Source organism: Cryptosporidium bovis (genome assembly GCF_009768925.1).
Source record: "Cryptosporidium bovis isolate 45015 chromosome Unknown contig_3, whole genome shotgun sequence".
NCBI classification, from domain to species: Eukaryota; Apicomplexa; class Conoidasida; order Eucoccidiorida; family Cryptosporidiidae; genus Cryptosporidium; species Cryptosporidium bovis.
Genome location: NW_027125024.1, coordinates 294,894 through 321,799, shown reverse-complemented (window position 1 = coordinate 321,799; position 26,906 = coordinate 294,894). Strand labels below are relative to the sequence as shown.

The 26,906-nt window shown below is 27.8% G+C and overlaps 10 protein-coding genes across 10 annotated transcripts; 6 read left to right on the top strand and 4 right to left on the bottom strand.

The window, feature by feature from the left end:
• Window positions 1-1,732: 1,732 nt before the first annotated feature.
• FG379_002117 (uncharacterized protein) lies at window positions 1,733-5,659 on the top strand (the record flags this gene model as incomplete). Its single annotated transcript, XM_067327986.1, has 1 exon — window positions 1,733-5,659. The coding sequence occupies one exon, from the start codon at window positions 1,733-1,735 to the stop codon at window positions 5,657-5,659; it is 3,927 nt and encodes a 1,308-aa protein (XP_067183525.1).
• A 710-nt stretch (window positions 5,660-6,369) lies between these two features.
• Window positions 6,370-8,292, top strand: FG379_002116 (uncharacterized protein; the record flags this gene model as incomplete). Its single annotated transcript, XM_067327985.1, has 1 exon — window positions 6,370-8,292. One exon carries the CDS (start codon window positions 6,370-6,372, stop codon window positions 8,290-8,292), a length of 1,923 nt encoding a protein of 640 aa, XP_067183524.1.
• Window positions 8,293-8,943: 651 nt separating this feature from the next.
• On the bottom strand, window positions 8,944-9,906 carry FG379_002115 (er lumen retaining receptor 1; the record flags this gene model as incomplete). The annotated part of the gene is made up of 1 exon (XM_067327984.1): window positions 8,944-9,906. One exon carries the CDS (start codon window positions 9,904-9,906, stop codon window positions 8,944-8,946), a length of 963 nt encoding a protein of 320 aa, XP_067183523.1.
• Window positions 9,907-10,681: 775 nt separating this feature from the next.
• On the bottom strand, window positions 10,682-13,864 carry FG379_002114 (WD repeat; the record flags this gene model as incomplete). The annotated part of the gene is made up of 1 exon (XM_067327983.1): window positions 10,682-13,864. The coding sequence occupies one exon, from the start codon at window positions 13,862-13,864 to the stop codon at window positions 10,682-10,684; it is 3,183 nt and encodes a 1,060-aa protein (XP_067183522.1).
• An 804-nt stretch (window positions 13,865-14,668) lies between these two features.
• Window positions 14,669-15,575, top strand: FG379_002113 (uncharacterized protein; the record flags this gene model as incomplete). The annotated part of the gene is made up of 2 exons (XM_067327982.1): window positions 14,669-14,879; window positions 15,040-15,575. The coding sequence occupies 2 exons, from the start codon at window positions 14,669-14,671 to the stop codon at window positions 15,573-15,575; spliced, it is 747 nt and encodes a 248-aa protein (XP_067183521.1).
• Window positions 15,576-15,739: 164 nt separating this feature from the next.
• On the bottom strand, window positions 15,740-16,810 carry FG379_002112 (biotin (acetyl-carboxylase) ligase; the record flags this gene model as incomplete). The annotated part of the gene is made up of 1 exon (XM_067327981.1): window positions 15,740-16,810. One exon carries the CDS (start codon window positions 16,808-16,810, stop codon window positions 15,740-15,742), a length of 1,071 nt encoding a protein of 356 aa, XP_067183520.1.
• Window positions 16,811-17,505: 695 nt separating this feature from the next.
• Window positions 17,506-18,765, top strand: FG379_002111 (WD0 repeat; the record flags this gene model as incomplete). Its single annotated transcript, XM_067327980.1, has 1 exon — window positions 17,506-18,765. The coding sequence occupies one exon, from the start codon at window positions 17,506-17,508 to the stop codon at window positions 18,763-18,765; it is 1,260 nt and encodes a 419-aa protein (XP_067183519.1).
• Window positions 18,766-19,184: 419 nt separating this feature from the next.
• On the bottom strand, window positions 19,185-21,071 carry FG379_002110 (uncharacterized protein; the record flags this gene model as incomplete). Its single annotated transcript, XM_067327979.1, has 3 exons — window positions 19,185-19,391; window positions 19,534-19,626; window positions 20,238-21,071. 3 exons carry the CDS (start codon window positions 21,069-21,071, stop codon window positions 19,185-19,187), a joined length of 1,134 nt encoding a protein of 377 aa, XP_067183518.1.
• A 774-nt stretch (window positions 21,072-21,845) lies between these two features.
• On the top strand, window positions 21,846-22,457 carry FG379_002109 (uncharacterized protein; the record flags this gene model as incomplete). The annotated part of the gene is made up of 1 exon (XM_067327978.1): window positions 21,846-22,457. The coding sequence occupies one exon, from the start codon at window positions 21,846-21,848 to the stop codon at window positions 22,455-22,457; it is 612 nt and encodes a 203-aa protein (XP_067183517.1).
• An 820-nt stretch (window positions 22,458-23,277) lies between these two features.
• FG379_002107 (pleckstrin homology (PH) domain containing protein) lies at window positions 23,278-26,646 on the top strand (the record flags this gene model as incomplete). The annotated part of the gene is made up of 1 exon (XM_067327976.1): window positions 23,278-26,646. The coding sequence occupies one exon, from the start codon at window positions 23,278-23,280 to the stop codon at window positions 26,644-26,646; it is 3,369 nt and encodes a 1,122-aa protein (XP_067183515.1).
• Window positions 26,647-26,906: the final 260 nt, after the last annotated feature.

Below are 26,906 nucleotides of genomic sequence, written 5' to 3'. Positions count from 1 at the left end.
TGTTTTTAATTGACTAGCTTTACAACTTTTTGTATTGATATATTAATAAATCATTTTTTTCCTGATATGAAGACTTTTAAATCATTCATAAATTCAAACCAGATAATTTATTTCTCTAATACAATATTAATCCCCTATAGGCTTCAAACTTGAATATACTTAATTAAGAATACATATACGTACATAATACTGTATGTATAGTGAAATAAGTAAGAATTACGACTGGAATCCAACTTGGTCTTTTTAATTTTGATTTTTCTATATATTTGAGAGCTAAATACGCTGAGGATTAAAAATTATATAGGCACCTTGGTTTCCCTATAAATTACATAAATATATATGTTTATGTAACTGCTGAAATTGAAATAAGAATTTTTCATTATTATTTCAAATTCGCCATATTCTTCCTTTTTTTTCGAGATTTTTATCTCCTTTTAGAACTATAGAAATTTAGATTTTTTATTTGGATTGGGAATCTAATCCTCAAAAAACTACTACATTGATTACTACGACTACCTCCACGACAACTTTCTAAATTACTAATATCAGTAATTATATTCCCATCACCACCACTGTCGACGTTACTTCGAGTATTAAATCGATAGTAACCGTCACCTTAATACTGACACAAGTAATAAAGGTATTGCAAATTTGAAGTTATATTGAGTCAATTATATACATATACTGATGATTTTATGTATCTGTATGTATAGGCGTTCAATAAGTAAATAAAAGCAAATACATTGTTGTAATAAGATAAAACAAATTTCAGAAATACACAGTTGCATTATCAACGATATATCTATTTTTTCTTTTCTTGGCGAGAGTGATACAGATAAATAGCAATAAATATACTAAATATAAACAATCTAGTAATTGCATACATATTCATGCTTAAAACTACATATTGTTAGTATAATTGCTTTATTTTTAATACGGATATACTAAAAAAGAGAGTAAATATTGAGTTGAATTAAAGTTCAAATTATCTCAGATCCAATTTATAAGAATAACTTAAGGTATAATTCAAGCTTTTTCCCTTTTATTCAACCTTTTAAACTGGTAGTATTTTAATCAAGGTAAAACTGAAGTACACTAAATCAATTAATCAGTTTATTTGTTTCCTTTTTTCTCTTTAACAGTACTAATAATTAACTCAGAATAAAAAAAAACTAGCACTACTATTACAAATTAGTAGCGAGTATATAATTACATAATATTTTTAAAATAATTCATCTTGATTACTTTGGAACTATTAGGTTTATTGTTGAATAAGTAGTGGTGAATTTTGAATAACTTTAATATTTTGGTTATATATAAATCAAGTATTTTGAACTGATAAAAACAATTCAAAATTTACGAATAAAGGCGAATTTTTTTTAAATAGGGTTTATTTTCTTAATATTATATTTCTATTATTTATTAAGAAAAAAAAGAGAAAAAAAACTTATTACTTATTTTATTTCTCTCTTGTCTAAAGTGATAAGAATACAGTGGAAAAAAACAATTGGTTATAGCATTTTATATTAACATTCAGATATATTAAATATATAATTGGTACTTGCAGTTACCCAACACATATATACATATATACGGATATATGTATGTAATAATGTAAAAAAAGTATTATTATAGGAGAGAATAAATCAAGAATTAGCTTAAATTGTGTGTGTGAGAAGTGTATTTTTTTACGCATTACTCTAATAATAATTGGTTTTATTTATAATAAATAATGTGGCACCAAAATATAGTAAATGGCACATCAGAAGGTGTAGTAGTAAATGGTGCTTCATCAAAAGTAGGGCCAATGGATAGAAAACAGAAAAATAAATTGAGAACAGGGCCAACTGGCAATGGTTCTACAATTCAAAAAAGATCCGGAACAAGATTTTCAAATAATCCCAATTTACAACCAGGACAGGCAAATGTACCAATATCATCAACACGTTCTGCCTCCTCAATACCAAGTATAAATAATATAAGTACGTTGACATCTATTGGGAAAAATGAAGCAGTAGTACATAGTACGACAGGAGCGACTGGGGGGACAGGTGGATTGTTATTTCCAAACCAAACATCGCAGAATTTGATTAGTCAACAACAAACAACTAATGGATATAAAAATGTTAAGAAAATCCCGATAGATCGCTCGAAATTTCACCCTAGTATTTCAAATTTAGCAGGAGCAATAATAGGGGTTTCAGGCTCAAATCAGAAATGGATGGAGCAGGAAAGTGGAGCTCAGGTACAAATACTTGGTACAACTACTAATGATCCAGAAGGGCTTCATTTATTGGTGCGTTATAATGAACCAAGAGAGCTTGAGATAGTAGAGGCAATTATAGAAGAGATAGGAAAGGCTACATTTGAGGGTGGGGGAGGCTTTATTTCACATATACTTCCTAATAGAAAACAAGTCCCAATTAATTTACTATATGAATATCAACAAGGATCAACGTCTAGTGAAAATTCGATACACAAATTATCATCATCTCAGTCAGGAATTGTAACAAATACAACAAATTTATCAAGTAATACAAGTGTTTCGAATTATAGTGAAGCACAGGTACCTTCCTCCATTCCATTACAAATGCCATCAGTACACGGTAATTTAGATATAGGTGGAGGAATTAATGCAACAATTTCACCATCTACACATCCTCAAAATAACTTGGGAGGATTAGGTGTTGGTTTTGTTGATAAAATTCCGATTGAATGGCCAAAAACTCCACCTACTTCACCCATTGAATTCGAATGGTTATTACATTTAGTTTTACATTCCGCATTAATTGAATTAGGTCCAATGGCAAATCACGGAATTCCGATGATACACCTTCCTATGCTTTACAATTCGTTTACAAGCTTTAGATTCGAGCATGATGCGACGAATTTTTTTCATAATTTCATCATTCAAAATGGTTTGATTGGTTTAATTCAAGCTTTACCACATATATTTATAGAAGGTCCACAAACTATTGTTGACACAACTAATATTCCAAAATTACTGCCGATATTCAAAGTTAATTTAGAATCTGGTATTACACCTTTATTACTTCCTGCACAACCCATCACAGTGTCATTTTCAGATTTCAAGATAGCTGATGAAGCTTTCTGGAAAATGGGTGTTTTACCTCCAGAATTTCTTCCAAATCCTAACTTAACAGTTAGACATTTTCCACACGCCCATCATTCTAACAAAATTTACCAATCAACAACTCATTTACCTTCTTTAAATAACACAAATTCGATTGGAATCTCAGGAGTTCATAATAGTCAGCCTCAAAAAGTTTTCGAAAATTCACCTTCTGGAAACACTTTAAAAAGTAATAATATTAGAGATATTAGTGTGAATCAGACTTTATCTCATATTGAAAGCAGCAATAAAGGCAAAAATGAAGATGAAACAGTGAATGGGGATGGTATTTCTTCTATTTCTGGAAAAACCGTTAGTACTGGCAGTGATAATAATAATAATAATACTGTTAATGGGATTTCTTCCTTGGAAAATAATTTAAATAGCAGTGTTATTGGTGGTTTAAAAAATAATGAATCTAGCAAAACACTATCTAACTCAAATTTTGTTAACAAAATAAATACTGATACTGAAGAAAAGAACACTAATGATAACACTAGTATTAGCAATGCTTCTTCTAAACTGAACCAAATGAGTAAATATAAAGCATCCAAAAAGTCTTTTAATAATGTTAAGACGTTGGAACCTTTGAAAAATAATATTAAAACATACGGAAAAAATGATATTCCTCATACACCGTTAATGATAGTTTTACAGGGAGTTCACTTTCTTTTACGTCGCTGGATAATGAAAAGACTTGCTCCGCACTATATTCCAAAAAGTTCACTTGATTTTTTACCACTAGATATTTTGGAGAGTGAGTTTTCCCAGTACTATAAAATACCACTCAATATAGAAACGTTGGGTTGGACTAATTTACTTCACTTTGTTGAAGCATTTCCGGAAGTTTGGACTGTAGAAAATGTAGGGCCAGACGAATTTACATTAATTCCTATTCCATATCCTGATTTTTGTATGATTGCAAAATCAAGAGGAATAGTACCTCCTAATAATAATAACAATGAAAACAATAGTGTTAATGATAGCAACATAAATAAGAATGATAGCAATAACATTAGCAAGAGTAACAATTTGAATGGTAATAATATCAAGAGCAAGTTTAGTAACAGTAGAGATACAAATAACATTAAAAGTGGTAATTTATTTACAATTTCTCCAACAATGGAACCAGTTTCGCTTTCTAATAATAATATTACTTCTTTACCCGGAGCCCGACTAGAACAAATAGAAGGAACTGTTTGTAACTACAGTAACAATAATAATAATTTCAGTAATATTAATGGTAATAATAAAAATAGTAACAATAGTAATAGTAACAACTGCAATAATAATAATAGTAATAATAATACTAATCATAGTAACCATAGTAATAATGGTAACAATAATAATAATAATAATAGAAATGGTTTTGTTATCAACAATGCAGAGAACGTGAGAACAATTATTAAACAAACACAAGACTTTATAAATGAAGCAATTGTATCTGGATATCCTCCAAACTCTCTAGAAATTAACTCCATAAATGAAATTATAAATGGTGTTAACATGGGAATTTACAATTTAGATAACAACATTAGCTCATCATTATATGAATTGGTTACTAAAATAACTTATTCTTTGCCAAAATTTTCAAAATTCTTGAATACAAGTAGCACTAACAATAAATCTCCTGTTATAAGACCATCTCGTTTCGACAGTATGGGAAGAAATAATAGCATCACTGGAACTGGATTTGTAGGAATTGAATCTTTATCAGCATCCACTTCTCCATCATCTGTTACAACATCAGCAAGTGTATTATCATCTTCTATGATGAATAGTAACAATAATCATATTTCAAATAAAATTGGTAATAACAACGCTAATTTAATTTTTTCTTCTCCAATTATTGGAGCCGATAATACTTCTTTTAATGTTAACAGTACCCATAGTATCAAAGAAAAAAACATTAATCCGAGTACAGTCAATGACAAACCCACCAATTCTTCGTCAAAAAGAGTGTTTTCAAATATTGGAGGTAATAACAACAAAAATTTAGGTTCTAATAACAATGTTATTGGCTCTAATGTTTTGACCACTAATAATATTCAAAAAAATCATGCTGTGCAACAAAACATAACAATTGACAGTCCAACTCAACCATTGCAACAATCAATTTCTCCTTATCAACACTTGGACAAGCAAAATCCTGATTTCTATACTATGCAACAATACCATGGCAATATGGTTAACCATTCAAATACGTTTGTTGGGCAAAGCTTGCCCCAATTTCCACCTCAAATCACTAATAATTCTTACCATGGATTTCATCAAGGTAACCAAATACCTATTGATAATGTCGAATTTCAACACTTTGCTATGGGTAACGCTTCTATACAGCAAACAACTTACCCTCCTCACATTTATACCAATATTCCTAATCCTGTACAGTTTAATGCAGTTAATACTTCCAATATGGGAGGTGGTACTGGCAATATTAGTAATAATAATTCCTTTTTAAAAAGTTCTGGTAAAGGCAACGGTAATGTTAGATCCAATTGGGATAAAAGAAATAAAAATAACTAATCAGTAGTCATATTGTAGTTAGATATTAATATTTTATTTTTGCATTCATTTCTTTTTTTTCTTCCAGGATTTATGATAATTTTAGTGCATGCATTTTGACTACCTGTTTTGTTTTTCATAGTGGGGAGAATGCATGGATTAAATTTCTGACTGCTATACGCAGCAAATATATTCAGATCATATTAGAAGACTATAAATATATAAGTCTATTTATTTAACCAAAATCTAGTATAATAAACATAATTTATTTCCATAAATGTATAAAAACATCATATCTTAATACAATGTTTAAATTTAACATCAACGCTATTTCAAAATAGCTTTTGTATTCAAATTTGGAAAAAAAAGAAACGTTTAGTTATAATTGTGACAATATTTAGAATTGAGATCTAAAGCTAAGCCTCTTGTTGTAATAAATTAAATTAATTAATTATTTAATGAAAATTTAAATGAATTATTTGTGTGCTAAATAATAAATAATGGTGGCAATGACTATACACACAATAATATATTGCAAAGAATGAAACTCAAATGAATACAAAAGAAAATTGACAATATAGATATTTATAGTTGTTTTGTATGGAGTTTTAATCACAGAAATAGCAAAATACAAATTAATTTATTTTCATATGCATTTTTTCTAATTTTATATTTCTGTAAAATTGTCTTGAATAAAAGCTAAAACAGGAAAAGAACTATAACAAAAAAAGATGAATGATTATGATTCACAATCAACAGTGGAAGACGTTTCAGAATGGGCGGAACACATAGAAGATGTTATAGATGAGCTTCAAAGAAACTATAAAATCATACAGACTGAAATGAGCTGCTTGGTTGAAAAGCTTCAAGTAGTTAATCAGAAGCAAAAAAATAATTTCTCTTCAAGAAGAGTAGTTATTCCTAGAAGAAGAATAGGAAAAAATTACTATTATCCAAACATAAGTGGTAATAATGAAAATAATTGGAATTCGAATCCAAAAGGAATGTGTAACAATTGCTACAATATGCAAAATCAAAAAGGATATATAATATTGAATGATAAAAATTCCTCATGCAATGGTAATAATATAATAGATGAAGAATACATAGATGAGTTAATTAAAAAAAAGTTATCTGTTCTAGAAAGTTCAATACTAGAAAAGTTGCAAAGAACTTGTAATAATCATCATATTGAATTTCAAAGAAACTTAACAGATTTAAAAATACAAGAATCAATAACCGAGACAACAGTTAAAGATATTGCAATAGAGTTACAAGAACTAGCACTAGAAGTTAAAGATATTAAAAAAATAAATAATGAAAATAAATATAATTTTAATACAATTTTAAACAATGCAAATCATGAGAATGTAAATAATATTAACGAGTCAAAAAACATTTTATTATGTGATAAAAAGGTGAATAATGACGAAGTTAGTGTTGATAACGTTTGTTGTTGTTCGTCATCCTGCTCATCATCATCATTGTGTTCATGTTCATCGTGTTATGATTCAGGTGCAAATGAATCATGTATATCAACTCGTAAACTAGATGAAGCAAAATATGAGCAAATTGAAAGCACAGTTAAAATATTAAGGGATATATTTGTTGAAGAAGATAATTTAGTATGTACAGACGGTAAATTGAATAATATCGAACTGGATAACATTATACTACTAAGACAAATGTTTAAAGATAATATTAAAATACTGACAGAAAAAAGGTTACAATCATTAGAAAATAGTATAACTGAAATAAAAAATAAAAATACAAAATATGAAAAAGCAAATGAATTAATAATAAATGACATGAAAAAGTTAATTAATGATGAACTAATGAATAAAAATAGTGGCGATAATAAAATTATTAATTTAGAAAATAATATAAATAACATATTGATTGACATAAGTAACATACAGAACGAGGTATTAAATATTGATAATAATTCAAAAAAAGAAATAAGTAGATGTGAAGAGGAACTAAATGAAAGGATAAATATAGTAGAAAAAGAATTAATAGATAGATCTGAGTTAATTAAAGAAGCAATTAGAGAGTTAAATAATGAATATAAAAATATTAAAGAAAGGCAAGACAATGAAAGTATAAGTATATTTGGAAATGAACTATTAAACCATATAGGTGATAAGTTACTAAATATAAAAGAACTGATAAGTTATATAAGTCAGGATTTATTCAATAATGAGGATAAGTTGCAAAGACAAATAAAGAAAAATTCATTAAATATTCAAGAATTAAAAAATAATTGTTCAGAATTTGAAAAAAATACTGATAACACCATTAATGAAATAGAGAATTCAATGAAAGAACTCAGAACACAGACTATTTCAATATTATCTTCTATATATGATATTGTAAATAATAACGGTAATGGTGATAAGAACATAGAACATTTTCAAACAAAGTATAAGGATTGTTTTGAGCAAAGTAAAAATAATATTGAATTGGAACGCTTATTAGTTCAACCTAAATTTGCTTCTTATCCGAAAAATGTAATTTCTAATAATACATCAAGTAATGATATTGGTTCAATTTCCATGGAAAGTACAAAAAATATGAACGATAGTTCAAATTCTTCATTATTTAAAACAATTCCTCCAAATGCATATTATATAAATAAAATTAACCCAAATTAATATAAATGATGAGGATAAATTAAACTAGAGACTCAAGGCTAATTCACAATATTGTTACTTATAAGTCAAAATTAAAGAATTGTTTGTTGACAAATTTAATACAATATGAAACTATTAAACTATTATAATTTTAAAATTTTATTATGATTATCAAATAGCATTAAGCATTAATAATTCATTATAATAATTACTATTAACATTTTAGCAATAAAATGTATTTATATAATATAATATTATTATTTTTTTTGTTTTTGCATTATCACTTTATTCAATTTTTAATTTATTTTACTAGATCTTTAATATTCAATTGTTCATTTATAAAAAGAAATCAATGCTAAAATGAAGTAGTTGCTAATATTATCTTTTCTTTTTATCATCCTACTTATTTTGTTAATAATAATTTTTTTAGTGGACTGATAATGACAGTAATTTTGTATATGATTAATGCTATAATTCAATAATTTATACCAAACATAAAGTAAAAAGTGATTGTAATAAATATACCTTCAAATTACTCTTTTTTTACTTCCTAATGTTTTTGTTTTGCAGTAACATCTAAGTTATTTTGATTATTTTACGACGTTTTTTTAATATTAATATTTTACTAGTTGTTTATACTAATAATTATTTGAAAAAAAATAAACCTTATATTTAAACAATACTTGTTGGAATTATTAATGCTTTTCCCAGACGAACAGATTTAATGTATTCGTATAAAAAATCTGCAAATAAAATAATTTGTAGTGCAAACGAAGCCATAACTGCCCAACCTGGAATATTAATACCATGTTCAGGTGAAAGCTCTTTGTATGAAAATAACCAAAATACAAAGGACAATATCCTCGAAAATGCTAAAGAGGCCAAATAATGACTTGTTAAAGTTTCGACTTCACCACCTATTTTAGTCATCATAATTAATTGTGGCAACATTGCTGTAGTTTCCAAATAAAGTGAAAAAGTCCATGCAAAATCTGCAGGGAAATAACTATTTAAATCTGGATGTATTAAAACTGCAAATAATCCTGACAACAATATTGGTATTATGACATTAACAGTATCCTTTTCAAATTTATATTGATACTTTAATCTCGTATAACCCCAGTATATTAACAATAGGGTTATTATTAATGATATCACATCTGCTGCCTGGTAAACCCAATCTCCAGACCTATCTACTGGTAAATAACCGTTAAAAAATAATGTCGATGAGAGTTTTGATGTTAGCGCAATCGAATGTAATATTTGTGATTTTAAAGAAATACCTGAAAGTGAACATTGTGTATTTACTTTAGATGCCAATAGCATAAATGCAAAACATTGGAATGCTGAGGATAATGTTAATATTGCTGAAAAACTTCCATCCGATAAATACTTGTAACCAACAAGCATCAATAAACAGAAAGCTAACCAAAACAAAAATTCTAATTGATTTTGGGTTGATAAACCAAAATGACTTATGTCACTTTTGCTTTTTAATTTACCATACAAGCTTAAACTACCCAACATATTGGCTTTTTCGACTTTATTCATTTTAATTACCTTATCTCCGCAATAATCATTATAAGTTAAAGCATTACCTTCTAACTTCCCTGAAATTGATCCTGTGTAAAGCATTTTTTTGTTTCAAATTATCCTTTTAATAATTTTAATATACTATTTTATCTTCATATAATATAATTTATTTTAAATGCGATATTCCTTTGTCTAATATACAATAATTGTTAATATCAAAAATAAGAAAAATTGGTGTTTTCAATTTGAAATTTTGTCTCAAATGATTTGAAACGTTTCCACTCTCAATTTACTGTTGTCTTATTATATGTTTTAAATTTATTTTATTAATTAATAGTGATTTTTTGTTTTTTTACCCTTTTTTACTTTCCAATGTTGGCACTAAACACCTTCAAAATAATAACAATTTTAAATATCATATACATAAATACGTATACTTTTCTTGTTTTAAGGATTAAAACAACTATTTATAATTATCTTTTTATTTTCTTTTACCTAATGTTATCTTCTATTGATTTTTATAATTACAAAATAAAGCCACATTTGAATTCAAATTTTGTTTATAATCAAGAAACATAATTCTAAGTAGTATTTTCATTTTAAAATTTACATTTAAGTTTATTTTTTATTATTCATGCAAAGTGCTAAATGGCAAACATGACCACACAATTGCATGCATGCATTCTGTGTGGGGAAGTGTAGCTTTGATTTGGGGAAAAGTAAATTAAAAATTACGGGATAAATTTGAAATAAAAAACCAAAATTTATAATAAATACATCAAAATTAAAACCTTCTTTGTTCTTAACATTATCTTACAAATGATATTAGATAATAATAAAAATACTAAACAAAAATCTATAATAGAAATTTGATAAACTACTGTTTCATTTTGAGTGATAAATACTGAATAATTGATGAATTTGAGTCATAAACTTGTTTAGAGAATGAGTATATTTGTGATAAATTCATTAAAATTGCCAGAAATATACTTCTCGTATCACAATCATTTAAATTTGAAGATAATAAAGCAAGCTTATTTTGTTTAAGTTTGTTAATATTATTACTATTATTATCTTCATTATTATCATCTTCATCGGAATTGTTGCAATCTTGGTTGTTATTAGCTACTTCTATATGCTTTTTAATTTTGTAATCACTAGTTCCAAAAAATGTCGTTGGATTGTTGTTAAAGGTCTCATTCAAATTCAAAAATACGTTTCCATGAATTCTTATAATCGATTCCAGCCAAATGAGATGTCTTTCAACGCGAAAAAACTGCTTATTTGATGGATTAGTAACAATTCTCAAAAAATTAAGAATATTAGGTTGCAGAAATGAGGCAATATTTTGTACAATAAAGTCAACTGATGATATTGGTATGTGAATATATGTGTTTATGAGGACATTTAAATCATTCATTGCAAGAGCAAGTATAAATGCTCTTAGATAATCACCGTCATTCATAAAATTACGTATGTTATCATAATTAACTTCTTTAGTAATTATTTGTTTTTTAAAGGTGTCCAAAGTGTTTAAATGGGAAGAAGAACCCAAATATGAATTACCAAGAATATCTAATGTATATAAATAAGCTCCATGACTTGTAGAAGCAATCCAATGTGTAGAATTTTGAGAGAATGAAACATGATAAACAGTAAATTGTTTCTGAATATTCAATTTGGTAAATTCACCGACGACAGTACCCGGTAATGACTTATGGTCATTAATAATTGATTCCTTATCATTGAGTCTATTTATTGGATTCCATGCTTCATTGGGGTTATCTGAACTTGAAACATATTTTCTTTTTTTATTTTTATTTGAGCCAGAGTTAAGTTCCATTCTAATTCCATGAAAGAAACGAGAATTAGTTAAATTAACAGTAGAAACTAGAATTTTCGTCACAGTATCATAAAGGCATACTCTAGGTGAATTTCTAGAGGATGCTAACAAAAATCTTCCATTACTAGTATAACAAATAGACGAAAAATGTTGATTCCTATTAATGTTATCATTACTATTACCACCAAATATTTTTTCTGATTTTTTTCCACCCTTAATGCTATTATTTGCAGAAAAAGCATCTGAAAATCCTCTTCCAGAATGTATATCCCTTAGTCCATTTATAATACCTTCCACGGTACCTTTATTTATATCCCAAAAAGTAATATTTCCTGATAAGGTACTCGCTGCGAGTATATTGTTCCCTCTTGGGTCAAAAGCAATAGACAAAACTGATGATGAGTGAGTTAATGATTCTCCTACTGCACCCTTTTTAATTCTACCGTATAAGTCCCATATTCTAACAGTACCATCCCATGATGCAGAGGCAAGTATACCTGGACTGGATAAAGATGGACAAAACGAAACATCAACAATGTTTGATGTATGGCCATGCAATATGTCGAGAATTTTTCCTGTTCTAAAACACCATACATATATTTTATATTCTCCTTGTGTTCCAGCCACGACAATATCACCTGTTCTATCCATAGCTAAACAAGTAAACTGCTCAATATTGCTAGTTTTGTTATTACCACCATTTATATTCCAATTTCCTTTTTCAGGAATGTTATTTATAGTAAATGTGCGGAAATTACGGTATCTCATTATATCATAAGCTCTTATTGTCCCATCTAGGGATGCAGAAAGTACCACATTTCCTTGGGGATTAAATGTTACTTTTGATATTGGCGATGTGTGATCAGAAAAAGTAACAAAATTATATCCAGTGCTTATATCCCACAATTTAAGCTTTCCATCGATTCCACCAGTTGCTATAATAGTTCTACATCCAATTCCAAGATTGTCATCATGTGAAGCTCTACTAGCCCACTTTCCTTTGTCCAAACCCGCTGGACTAAAGCTGGAACACTGAACTCCAAAATTATGGCCTTGTTGCTTTAACACGTAAGACTCAGATTGCCATTCCCAAATTACAAGTTGATTAGTTTTTGAAGCACCAATAGCTAACCATTCTCCATTGTTACTAAATTTCATTGAGGTTAATGGAGAACTTGAAAGTGAAAATGTATGTATTGAGTGAATTTGTATATTGTCAGGGTCTTTTACAACTTCATTTGACGATAATGCTTCACTTGAATTTAAACCTACGGAAATTCCATATAAAGTAAATACACCGTTTGAAGTTGAAATTGCAACCAAATTTTTATTTTTATTAAAAGTGCAGCCATTAACTATAGATCCTTTTGATTGATTGACGTAAGCTCTTAAGGCTTCTATCCACACTTCACTAGTTAAATTGTTAGAACTAACTTGATTATTTTCAATAGAATTTGTTGTCTTATTAGTGTTTAAATCAATTCTTTTCCTCTTATTTTCCGCTTTCTGTCTGGGTAGTATTTTCTCAGGTTTAATAACCTTTTTACCGTTGCACTTTCGCTCACTACTCGGCATCCAAAATATTATAACTCCTTCAGAACTTACTGAAAATATAGAATGAGAATTTTTCGTGAAAAACGCCCCCATTACAGGATTTTTGTGTGCAACAAAAGCTATAGTATCAAAATTACTAACATCCTTTATGCTTATAAGCCTAACTGTTAAATCATTACTTGAAGTAACTATAAAATTATCACAGTCACTCCAAGATATTGTGTTTACTCTCGCATTATGGAACATATGTTTCCTATATAATATTAGTTGCCAACCTACATTTATATCAGGTGAATTCCAAATATAAACACCATTATCTATAGCAGCTGCAACGTATTCACCTGAATTACTAAAACATATGTAATTGACCTCGGAACCAGGAAATTTCATTCTATTTAGTATTAAACCCTTATTAAAATTTACTATTGTGCCATAATTGTCAACATCTATACAAATTAGAATCTTCTCATCTGTAGATATACACATTCTTCTTATATTACTTCTAGATTCACAACCTAATACATGTGTCCTATTATATTTAATATCATTTATACATATTCTATTATCAACATTAGAAATCAAATTAGATGAATCTGAAGTAAATACCAAATCACCACTATTGTATGGAACTCCCAGGAGATTATTAAATTTGTACGAAATCATTTTGAAATATTTTTTAATCGAATTTTAAAACTAATCTTGAGGCACTATACCATCTAATATTGAATATATTTGAAAATAATTATTACCACTACGGTAAATTCTATTTATAAATCATTCAATTACTCTTATACACGGTACTGATTAACAGTTAAGTCTATATATATAGTACCTCAGCTCAAACAATAATTTGTCTCCTTGTTATAGCGTTTTTATTGTCCCCCTTCTCTTTCTGCCTACAAAATATTCCTAATTATTTTTTTATCTGTCATCTCAGACACTTAAACAATGCCACGATAGTATATATCCTCAGAGCGCCACTGCTGGGGCGCCGGCGGCGTGTTGGTTGCAGTGTGTCAAAATAGACATGTCAAAAGATGTCATGTGAATGAATGTGAACATGAAAGTTAGAAACAAGTAATCAATAATTTTAGAGAATAGATTTTTTATAACTCAAAACAAGTTAGTGTTTTAATAGTATATAGCGTTTTTCTTTTTGATTTTTTTTTAATTTTATAAGCTTATTTAAAGCATTAATATTTAAATTAATAAGGGTGTAATATAATACTGATTTAAATATATTCTTATTCAAGAATAAGGCAATTGAATAAATTAATTTGTGTTAGGGCCACAAAATAAATCCAGTCGTTTTAATATTCTAAAATTACCACTTAGATATATTTTGACCAATATACTATTATTAATCAAATATAATAGTAAATTATTTAATAAACAAATTTACGAATATACAACTGAAAGTGACTAATAGAAGGAGAACAACTAATCAATTAGTTCTAATTTGGGAACATGGAGCTCAAATTAAGTATTAATGGATTAATTTCCATAATAATATTCTCCTTGAGTTCACACTTTTTAATTTATGATAACTCAATAACTAAAGTAGAGGCCGCTGGAGCTATTCCAAAATTATTAAAAAGAGGTGGTGGTTATGATTTAAAACATGATGAAATCAATGAGGCGACATCATTCCCAAAAGAAATGAGATGTACCCACCTAGGTAAGTTGGACAACAATTTAGTCTACAACTAAGATTAATAATTAAAACGTAAAAACTAACCATTTTACCGTAACATTTTGCATTTATACACATTAATCGTTTTATTTAAAATTCTGACACCATATTGTACTACAAATTAACACTAAAATTGATGTTTCAGGTGAGAAAATAGCCAAACAAAGTAAGACCTCAAGAGAATTTAAAAAATTGTTTAAATGTTTAAAAGATTTTGATAGAAGAAAATATCCATCAGTACATGATAAGAACATGGAAGTTTCAAAGAAGTGTGCTAGATATGGGATGAGAATAGCTGAACATGTTAAAGAACCAATATTGGATTGTATATTTTGTTTCAAAGAAATAGTAAATGAGTTAATAAAAAAGAGTAATAGTATTAAAGAACTATTAGACACCCCAAGTATGATTTCTGTATCATATCTTTATACGTTGATAATATTTGAAGAGAAATACATAAGACAGCATATTTCTCAAATAGCTGAAAGTGTTGAAAAAAGACTGTGGTTTAATGCTTATTCAGATTCAAGGCAATTTTGTGGAATAATTGCAATTATATATCATTTTTGGAATAGAGTTGTAAGAGATACTATTTGGCCATATGTAATATCCGGCAGTAATAACTATTTGTCAAGATTTACAATTGAATACGGTAAGTTTAACAAAATAATGAATCAATGAACTAATTACTTTATAATTAACTATAATTGGCACTTTATTTAACTAATTATGCCATTATGATCACAAAATAAATATAGAATGCCCATACTCTAAAAGTGATATATATGGAATTGAAGTTGAAGAGGACAAAGAGTTAACGTCAATTCTTGAGCTACAATTAGTTTTTAAATAACAGTTAAACACTTCATTCTCCCATGTGTTAAAATGAGATTTATATTCCCATCTGTTGTCTTAATGATGGCATAACCATTTTCATCGATTCCAACAAACATTCCCATATTATTATGTTCATTTAACAATTTATTTTCTGTTATACTTACCATCTTTCCTTTGTATAAAAGTCTTTCATTTATTTCGTCTAAAATTGATTTTTTAAAAGAGTAATTACTAACATTATTATTATCATTGCCAATAGTAATATTTACCTTGTTTAGATAAACAAAATCCACTTTTGAATTGATAATAGAATAGTTACTAACATTCCTTTCTGAGAATACAGCATCATTACTTGAATTAAGCTTAGAAATACACTTAATTACATTAAAATGCATTTTTTCAGATATGTCATCTAGGTTAATATCAAACTGATTTGATTTATTTTCTAGTATTAGTGATGTTGCAGGATGTTCAACGTCAACAGGTATTTCTTTTTCCCTATGAAATATATTCACACCTATTCCTATTACAAAAGGCTCATATTTCATATTATTAAAAGTGTAAATTTTATCTAATTTTTTGCAGATAACACCACCTATCTTTTTATTGTTTACAAATATATCATTTATCCACTTTATTTTTGCATTTTTAATACCAAATTTCTCTATTACTTTACATACTACTAATGACAAACTTAATATGTAAAATCCAATATTTTTAATGGAATGGTTTAATTTCAAACTACAACTATTGTTATTATATGCTTTAGAAGTATCTTCATTATTTTCATCAATGAGTCTAAGAGCTATGTAAGTTAAATTTAAATTCTTCCCTTCTAAAGTATACCATTTGTGTGGTAAACCCGTTTTTGAGTCTTCAGAACCAATTCCGGAGGTCATTTGGTCTGCTGTAACCAATGTCCACATATTTGGAGACAATTTATTATCATCTACTAATTTGTCAACATTATTATAAGCCCAAATTTGTGTAGAACCTATTTTTTTAAATCTACAAATATAAAGAGGAAGTTCACTGTGTTTGTATTCAATATCTGGAATTTCTAATGGAATGTCACCCATAATTATTATTAATTTTAAGCAATATATAAAAATAGAAAATATTAAAGTTTAATTAGTGTATAAATATATTATTCTGTGAGAGATTTGATCATCAACTGTCCCTCAATTGACCCCTTTTATTTAAATATTGACTGCTTGTGAAATAAAATTGAGATTAATTATTAAAAACTTAGCGGAAAATTGGTTCATTTAATACACATAATAATAATAACAGTATTGACCGACAAAACAATCACCTCTGTTACCATTACTTTTCACCATTTTTGCTTTTTGAATGCCTTAACAAATAAAATAGTTAGGCAGTTAATAAATTGGCGCTACTGTTAAAAAATACATGCCAAAAATAGCAAGACAATTTTTTTTTAATAGACTACAATAGTTACTACTATTATTTTTTCAGTTATAATATATATCCTGTATTTCAAATCTTAAACGAATTTCTTCTTTATTACTGCATTTTTTCAATTTCAATGCAAAAAGCAAGATTAGTGAGAAAACATATTCATTTAAAGTTAATATTTTAAAATAAAACTAGTGCAAATAATAATAAATACCACTTGGAATTAAAGTTTGGCAAAATTCACTTTTATTTAAAACATAATTTTAATGTCAAGAAGATAATACAATATAGACAAAAAAACAGTTTATTACTGTAGATACAAAGATTAATATATAAATTGAAATGAACCGTTGAAATGGGTACTGTAGACGATGATAATCCTAAATGGGAACCAATAATAAAAATAAATAACAATAGTGATGGAAATACAAATGTTACAAATAATTACTCAATAGTACGTGGAACATTTGTATTTAATGGTTTTGGAATAGCATGTGGCACTGATAAAGGCGAAATATTTATAAATGAAACAGAAACAGGGAAAAAAATAATGTCACTTGAAAAAAATGATCTGAGAGAAATAAAAAGAAAGGCATCACTTTCACTATTAAATGAGGTCGACATAGGGGTGAATGATATAAGAAGCGATGAAAATGGTAATTATTTGATGGTATGTTTTTCAACAGGATACTATTATATATATGACTTAAGGATAGGCTTGAATAATAAGAAGGTAAAAGTAAATGAGTCATGTATTTCTAGCCTTGGCGAAACACAAAAAGGGCCATGTACATGTACAGCAATACCATATAATTGGGAGTGCAACTATATTTATATAGGTGGATACGATGGTTATATCAAAAGTTGGGATTTAAGAAAAGAAAATGAGTACGTTATGCAAGTTCTCGCCCATGAAGGACCAGTAACTAGTATAGAAATATCACCGAATTCATGTTTTAAAAATATTAGCAATAATGGTCTAAATGGTGTTTTATCTTCTACATCTTTTGATGGAAAGATAAGAATATGGAAATCAAGTGATTTGAAATTGCTTAAGACATTTTCAGGGCCTAACGGTTCCGAATGTACACTACATTCAATATTTTCAAAGAAAAATGATTTTAAAGGCAGTTATAATTTATTCTGTATAGGTGATAAATCATCATGTGTCTGGAAAATAAACAAAGACAACAGCACCGAAAAAACTAATATAGTTAGTTGGAATATTGAAAAATGTGACGGTATTGTTTCTTCTGGTTTAAATAACAGCATATTAATACCAAAATATACAGGCTTCTCAGAGGTATACAAAAATATGTATATTATTCCAAGAATAATTCCTATTAATAACAACGAACTAGATAATAGTCCATTTGGAAATAGTGATGCTATTATGTTTAATGCAAATACTATTACCAATAACGAGAAGCAAATACGCTCTAATAGCAACTATTTTTCAATTGGTAATTCATGTAATCCCGAGTCAATTGTAACATCAGTTTCTGTTTTTCCAAGAAATGAGCTTAATTTCAGTTATTTAAATAACGACTTGTTATTAACTACATCAAGTTATCCAAATTCTTCCTGTGTTATTTGGTGCAATAATGCAAATTAATTACTGAATTTCACTTTAAATGACTTTTTTTCTCTCAACTACTTGATTTAATTTACGTTCATGTATTCACAAATCCACTCCTTTTATTTGTTTCAACTCTTCGTTCCAGGAAACAAAGCTTTCATACATCAGGCCATGTTTAGAGAGACGATATATAAATTATCTGACTCACAGAAAGGTGGGAAAATCGACAAATAATATGCAGAATACAGATACAATAAAAAACTAAAATTAGAATGATATAGTTTGTTAATTGTCGCCTATCCATTCGCTTATTTATCTCCATCTACTATTATTACCCTTCAAGTGTTATTTTTTACCTAGAAATAGTTATATAATGATTATGTGAACACCACATTGGAATCTACCCAATTTTGTTAAATAAGGAAAGATAACACACAAAACATCATATAAACAATTTATCTGAGACGACGTGCTTCTCTTTCCGTCTCCAACAACGCCAATATGTCGCCTTCTCTAACTGGACCCCTGACATTACGGATTAAAGATCTTCCTGCCAAATCAGATTCACCCGACATGAATTGTACACGAACTTGAATAACACCACCACGAGAACCTGTGCGGCCAAGAACCTTTTCAACTTTAGCTAACTTAGGTGCAGAGTCCTAAAAATTAAAATATGTAATTGTATGAAAGACGAATATAATCATGGTTATTTCTCGTTCGGAAAGAAATGTGACTGTATCATAATACAATCAATTAAATCCTTAAATCGTACAAATAACCGTTTCTGTTTACGAAACCTACCATTCTCGAAGTAATATATTTCCTAATAAATACAAGTGTAAAATAACTCCAGAAAAAATTCACAAAATTAAGTAAAGTGAAAACCAGAATATTCTATTAAAGTGAGTTCTTTCTTCTCAACAAGAGAAAATATAGCTACTCTTAATTTGTCATTTACTTTTATTATTATAAAATTGTTAGACGTGACTCTTTTAAGACGCCAAATTGCTAAATAATTTATACCATTTTTATACGTTAATATTTGCGTTACTTAACTGTGATATTTATAATTTCACATTACTATTAATTAACATTGGAGTTACTATTATTACTATCATTATTGTCTGCCACTTGTACCCCCTCCCGCCTGACATCACTTTTTACCCTGTATTGTTAATGTTAAAGGTCATTTCATTGGCGCCCATTGTGGTTTATAATTATAAAAAGTAATGGTTGAGGGATAATACAAATTTAAATGCATGTTATAAAAAACACAAATATATCGTCAAAAAAATTAAGGGAGGTCGTGATATATATGGGAAGGGGAGATTAGGCATTAATTCTATTATCATTGTATTAACTACCTTAATTTACCTTTGTATGTACAAATATATATATAGGTTTGTAGGTTACTATATATCTTAGTATGAACAGTGCGTTATTTAATAAATTTAGAGGCAAACTGTGCACTTATTGAATATATAATTGAACTCAGGCAAAATTACCCATTCACTATCACTGATAATAACACTATTTTCCTCAAAAATATTGTATAAACTATTATTTTTTCTTGGTGTTTGAAAATTAGCAGTGATGGTATTGTTATTTTGATTATCTTTTTTAAAAAATTCATTGCTGTTAGATAATTCGTTATTTGGGCTATTAATGCATGTGCTTATATCTGTGTTTGTGCTCATACTGTAGAATATTCCGTTATCATTTAATTGATGAAACGGGTCAAATTCTGACTTATTGTTACAGTAGTCAGTTATACTGTTTCTTGCGTATACATTTTCACTATAAGTATCGCCTTTCAATTCTTTTATTTTCAGGTTTATATAGTCAATTTGACGTATATTTCTCTTTAACTGTACTTTTAATGTTTCTATACTTGTCTTTAATTGTAACTTTTTTTTCTCTAATAAATTAATCATTTTCTCGTTGTACTCCAAATTATCTTTTACACATTTTTTTTCATTATCAGAGGGCGAAGAACAAGACAAGGATTGGTTTGATGATAATGTGAATGTTGATGAGTTATTTGTTGTTAAATTATCTTTATTTTTTCTATTAATTGCATTTATTTTATGTGGAGTAAAGTCCATATTGGTACTATTAATCGATTTTCTAGTTCTACTAATGCTCATTGGAGTTGGAAAAGAGGACAATATTAAGGGAGTGTTTATGTTACTAGCATCACTTAAACTGCTTATTTTTGATAAATCTATCTTGTTTATTAATAATCTTCCATCATCAATATCAACATTCGGTATTTTTATCCTTAAAATAGAGCTCAATGCTTTACTTGATGTAGGTGAGACCCCAAATAAACTTGTCATTCTTCTACATTTACCTTTTGTTCAAGATTCACTAATAATTTAATTGTTGTACAATAAAATATTACCAACTATATTCTTTATATGACTTATCAGTGTTCTATAACTTACAAAAATATATATTCTGATATATTCCTTTATTTCCTTTAAAATTTATAATTTTTTCTTCCATATTATGCACACACCATTTAAGGCCTCAAACAATTTTGTGATCCCTAATTTCAACACACACAATTTAAAAAAAAATTATTTCGGAATAAAAAACTTGGATTCATACATTTTCCTCATTATTTGTACGGTACTTAGTGTATTTACTATAATTAGCTCAATTCCTAGTTTTTTTTAAACCTAATATGGCGAAAAAGTGCAATTCTGCGAAATTAAGTTGAAAACCGAATTTGTACTTTTTTAGATTTGCTTTAATGTCAAATAAAGATGAGTAAAATGGTCATATTAAAATATAAAGATTATTCTTTAAGAAATATCTTATTAACAAAACTTTTGTTGCTTTCTGAACCTTATTTTTCATTGGTAATAAAGCTTTTTTTTCTATTTCATTATTATATTAAAATTATAAATGTCCCAAACCTCTGTTTTTTTCCTTAATGTACGTTCTAAGGTCTTATTTTTATTTCCTGTTAAATATACTAATATCAGGTATCTAAAAAGTATTTGTAACACCATCTTTCATATAGTTTTTACAAATCATCATTGGTATTTGCTTTAATTTGGACGGTATTTGTGTCTAAATATATACATTTTATACAAATTTACATAATGAAAGAGAAATATATTAAAATCAGAATATTTAATAGCGCAATTAATGTTGCAATTTTACTAACACTATTGATTAATATAGATTTATGCCTATCAATAAGCAATATTTTTACTTCAAACAATAAAAATAGATACTCTAGAGCTTCAATTTTAAGCAATGACAATTCAACAAGTGGGGCAAGTGCCAGAGCCTCAAAAGTATACTTTCTTGTTGATCCTTCCAAATTTTGGTCCATAAATGACATAAACACTCAAGTAATGACAAAACCACCTACAAATGAGCCTGAATATATCGTTGTAAACGCTCCTTCGATTGGAATCGAAAGTCTTATTTTTATTAAAATTAGAAATAAAACTGGGAAACATATATACTCAAATAAAGTAACATCGTATATTTCTCACACCTTAGAATGTACAGAACTTGGAAAAATTCAAGGTTGGGTACTAAAAAAGTCAAATATTGACATCGCATTCGGATTCCCATTAGATGGAACTTCCGTTTCAATGAACAACTGTCAAGATGGTCCATATCCCCATAGAATAGAGGACTGGTTTAATTCTGTCAATGTTAAAATCAAAGATATGGCAGTTTCACAATTATGGTTTTCCTAATACAGTTATCACTTCTTACAAGTGATAACATTTCATATTTTTTACGCGAAGAGTAATATCATATATAAAAAAAAATTACAACTTATTTATAATGGTAACTATATAATACAATGTTCCAAACAGAATAAAATAAAAAATCTGTTCAACCATTTCATGCTTTACTTACGCCTACATTACACTTAGTTTCCATATTTAATATTCCGTGCATCTGTTTCTATGTTATAGACTGGAATTACATTAATTTGTATTTGCTAGTTGATAATAATTAAAACAAGCATGGAGAGAAATAAAGAAAAAACAACAATTCTTTGCTACATTATTTAAGTTAATTGGAGTGTGAACTATAGCACTGAGATTAAAATGGGCTAAAATAGTCAGAATTTTATTCATTATTTCATTTTTTTGTGTATTTATGTTTAAATATATAAATTTACAGTTTTTAATCTTTACCGGTATTATATATTTTTGTTAATGAATACTACACACATTCCCGCCTAAATTTATTGCATCCGTGTAATATAGGAATTAGTTGGAAGTATTAAATTTAGACTATAATAATGGTCGTACAAATTAAGATAAACTGGACTATTTTGTGACTGCTTTATGGCTCAAAAAAATCTTTTCTTATTCATACCTGAGGTGAACAGCAGAGTATTTTTTACCTTTATTATTAGTTTTTATTTAAATAAATCGCAAAAAGTGACACTAAAATCATTAGTGAATTGACATATACTAAGTTTTTATATAATTATCGGGTTGATTTGTATTTGGCACTGTTTCTATATGTAAATGTTAATTAGGTAAATAATTAAATGTAAAGATGAAGGTTGAAGATGAGATCAACATTTCGTGTACGGAGCATTCCGAACAAATAAAATTGTTTGAACAAAGAATAAATAGACTTGAAAAACTGGTAAAATCCAGAGATGAGGCTTTAAATGAGATGTATGAGCTCGAGAAAAGTAAAAATGAGGAGATAATATCACTTAAAGAGCGAATTAAACAAGACGGACTAGAAAGTACTAAATTACAAAATTATATAAAAACACTTAATGATGAAATAGGAGTGCTTAATGATAAGATATCAGAGCTAGAACAACAGAATATAAACAACATTAAACAAAAACAAAATGCAATGAGTTCATCGTCATCACCTCAAATAGTTGAAAGTTTGCTTACGGACAAAGAGTCGTTATATAAAGAAATAGCCAATCTAAGATTGCAAATTTCACAATTAGAAGAGAATATTATTGAAAAAGATAACGAATTGTCATCATTAAACGCAAAATGTTTAGCTTTAGAATCAGAAAAAAATGATATAATTAACATCAATATAAATGAAAAAAGAAATAATGATTCAATTATACAGGAAAATGAGACTAAAATATCCGAGTATGAGTCTAAAATTAGTATTCTTGAGAATGAATTCAGAATTCTAAAACACGATTGTTTAGATCTTATTAGAATAATCTCTATATTATATTCAACTTCAAGAACAACGATTGAAAATAATAGTGACAATGACAATCACTATGTGGAAGAATCATTAGATACTGAGATGCTAAATGTTATTGATTCAATCAAACTTTCGGATGAGACGAAGTACTTCCTTAAAACAGATTTAAAAAATAAAGATAATAGGGAAATTAGTGTTAAAAATTACACTGAATTATTATCATTCACTGAACAAATTATTAAAAAAATAGTTGAAAATTATACTTTAACTATGAACGAAAAACCAAATATAGATGAGAACAATGATGATATAATAAATTTTACCATATATGAAAATAGCATTAAATACTACTTGAATCAGTCTTGTTTGGTTTCAATTTCACAATCAAAAGCTCTAAACATTGAAAGAGAGTTTATAATTAATCACGTTTCATATGAGTACAATTATATAATGAAACTAATAAACATATTGGTGATTGAACATGAGAGAAAATCACCAAATAATATTTATGGACTATTCAAGGTTTTTTCAGATTATTGTTATTATTATATCATTAATTTCGGTAAGAACCTTGACAATGAAATTAATTTTGATATGAATAATATCGATAGAAGCACAGATCAATATATATTAATTGAGAAAATACTGTATTTGGTTCTTAAATCTTTAATTGAAAGTAACTTTGATAATATATTAACTCAACTTAATGGTTTATTCACTCATTTTAATAATACAAAAAACAAGCCAGTTAAATTGGATATTCAAGATGAATTTAAAGTTGATGACTACGATTCTTACGAAAATGATGTTATTGAAATGTCTGTAAAAAATTATCTATTACCACTATTTCAGATTAATTTTGGATTTGGTTGGACAGTGGCACACTTATTAAGCCATTCTAACAAAATAGATATCTTACAATTACTTATTGAGCAGTTTGATTTTGAGGATAAAATGTATATTTTAAATAAAATATCAAATTCAGGCTTTATTCCACTTACTTTTTCTATATTAAACAATAATATATTACTAACAGAAATGTTTTTATCATTAGGAAGTGATGCACAAATACAAGATCATAGAAGAAATACCCTTTTACATTTAACGTCTAATTCCGAACTTCAAAAAATACTTATAAAAAGGCGTACAAAACTAGTAATTAAAAATTCATCAGGTCAGTTGCCAGAATTAGTTAGAGATGAGCAAGGTTTACAAAAATATGATATTGAAGATTATGATCAGTACGATAGCGGCGTTAGTAGTAATACACATAGAAATACATTGAATATAGTAAGTGACAACAATAGTATATTCATTCCAGGAACACCGAAAACAAACAGATCTCTAAGTTGTCAAATTTTTGAAGCTGATGATTTAAATGATAAAGTTGTTCTTTCTACATGGATAAGTGGAAATGAACCAAATTCATCATGTAGAGATGACTTTTGTGTATTTTCAACGCCTGAATCTGAAAATTCTAATACAAACTCAAATGTGCCTTCTATTTGGAATATTCTTGGATTTAAAAACAATAGTAAAAATATATCAAACATATACAAAGGTAAGAATGGTGATCATGCCGCAATGGAAGATAACTACGATCGTTTAGATGAAATGTGTTTAACTTTAAATGAGAAAAAAAAAGGAATTTGGAGTGATATTATTATTAATTACACTGCAAGAGGACTCGAAAAATCTTGTTTTCCACCACCACTTGATTGCCCAACAAATCTATTTAGACAGATACTTGTTTTAACATCAGAAAGATTTGCATTGTTTCAATATTCACCTCTCAAATTACTCCAATCATCTCCTATTACTGAAGTTGAGGAGATTATAGTTCCTAAAAACTCAAATGTTTTGCTCATTCTTAAGGTTGACGGATGGGATGATATTCTCATAGAATTAGATCGCAGAAGTGAATTCATTAGAGAACTTACAACAGCTTATAGAACAATAACAACACCTCCAGAAATACTATTATCTCACGTATTTACTGAGACGAATGATGAAATTGATGTTTCTAATAGGAATAAAATAGATAAATCAAGTTCATTTTGGCTTGGATTTATGGGATCAAACAATAATAGTAATAATAAATCGAATGCACTTTCCCCAGCAAGGGAAAGTGCATTCCAAAATATTATTGCTGCTTATGGGGAAACGCCATCAATAAATACAGAACCAGACAACTTAATTGGTTTATTTAATTCTGATAATCAATACTCTCTTGTACTTGCTATTTTAAATAAGACATCATTCATGCTTTTACCACATAGAAATACAAGTTTACTAATATCAAGGCCAACATATCATTTTGGTTTCCTTGGAATTTGTATTAATCCACCTTTGGCTCTCGAGAACCCATTATTGTCACATAACAAAAACACATCAAATTCATCCCATCAAGGAGAAAATACAAATGAAAATAGACTTTGGCAAGAAAGATTTTTTGTATTAAGGTCTGACGGAATTCTAACTTGGTGCCATCATCCAAATGACGATATCCCGTGTGAAAATATTCCTGTTAGACTTGTCAAACAAATACGTGTTTTTAACTTAGCTACAAGTACAGAAAATGAAATTATTCCTTGTTTCGCACTTGATTTTACGAAGAACAGTGTCCCCTCATCGCTTATTCTTAATTCGGAATCTTCAGAAATGAGAGATAAATGGGTTGAAAAGATTCACAATGTTAGAACTATCATATCAGAATTAAATTATGGCAATTAGTCAAATATTCCCTTATTCTTCATGCATGCAGACATATGTTATTAAACACATTTGACGCATAATATTTATATTGTTTATTTTCGATTTACGTTTTAATACATTCTTTAAATATATAGTTGATTTTTTTACTATATTCTTTGATTTTTGTTTTGTATAATTTTTAAAATATTTACCCATTTTTTTTCTGTTGTTTACACCAATTCAATTTTATCTGAATTGCATGTGAGGAAAGGCGTGTATAGATGAAGGCATCATTTTAG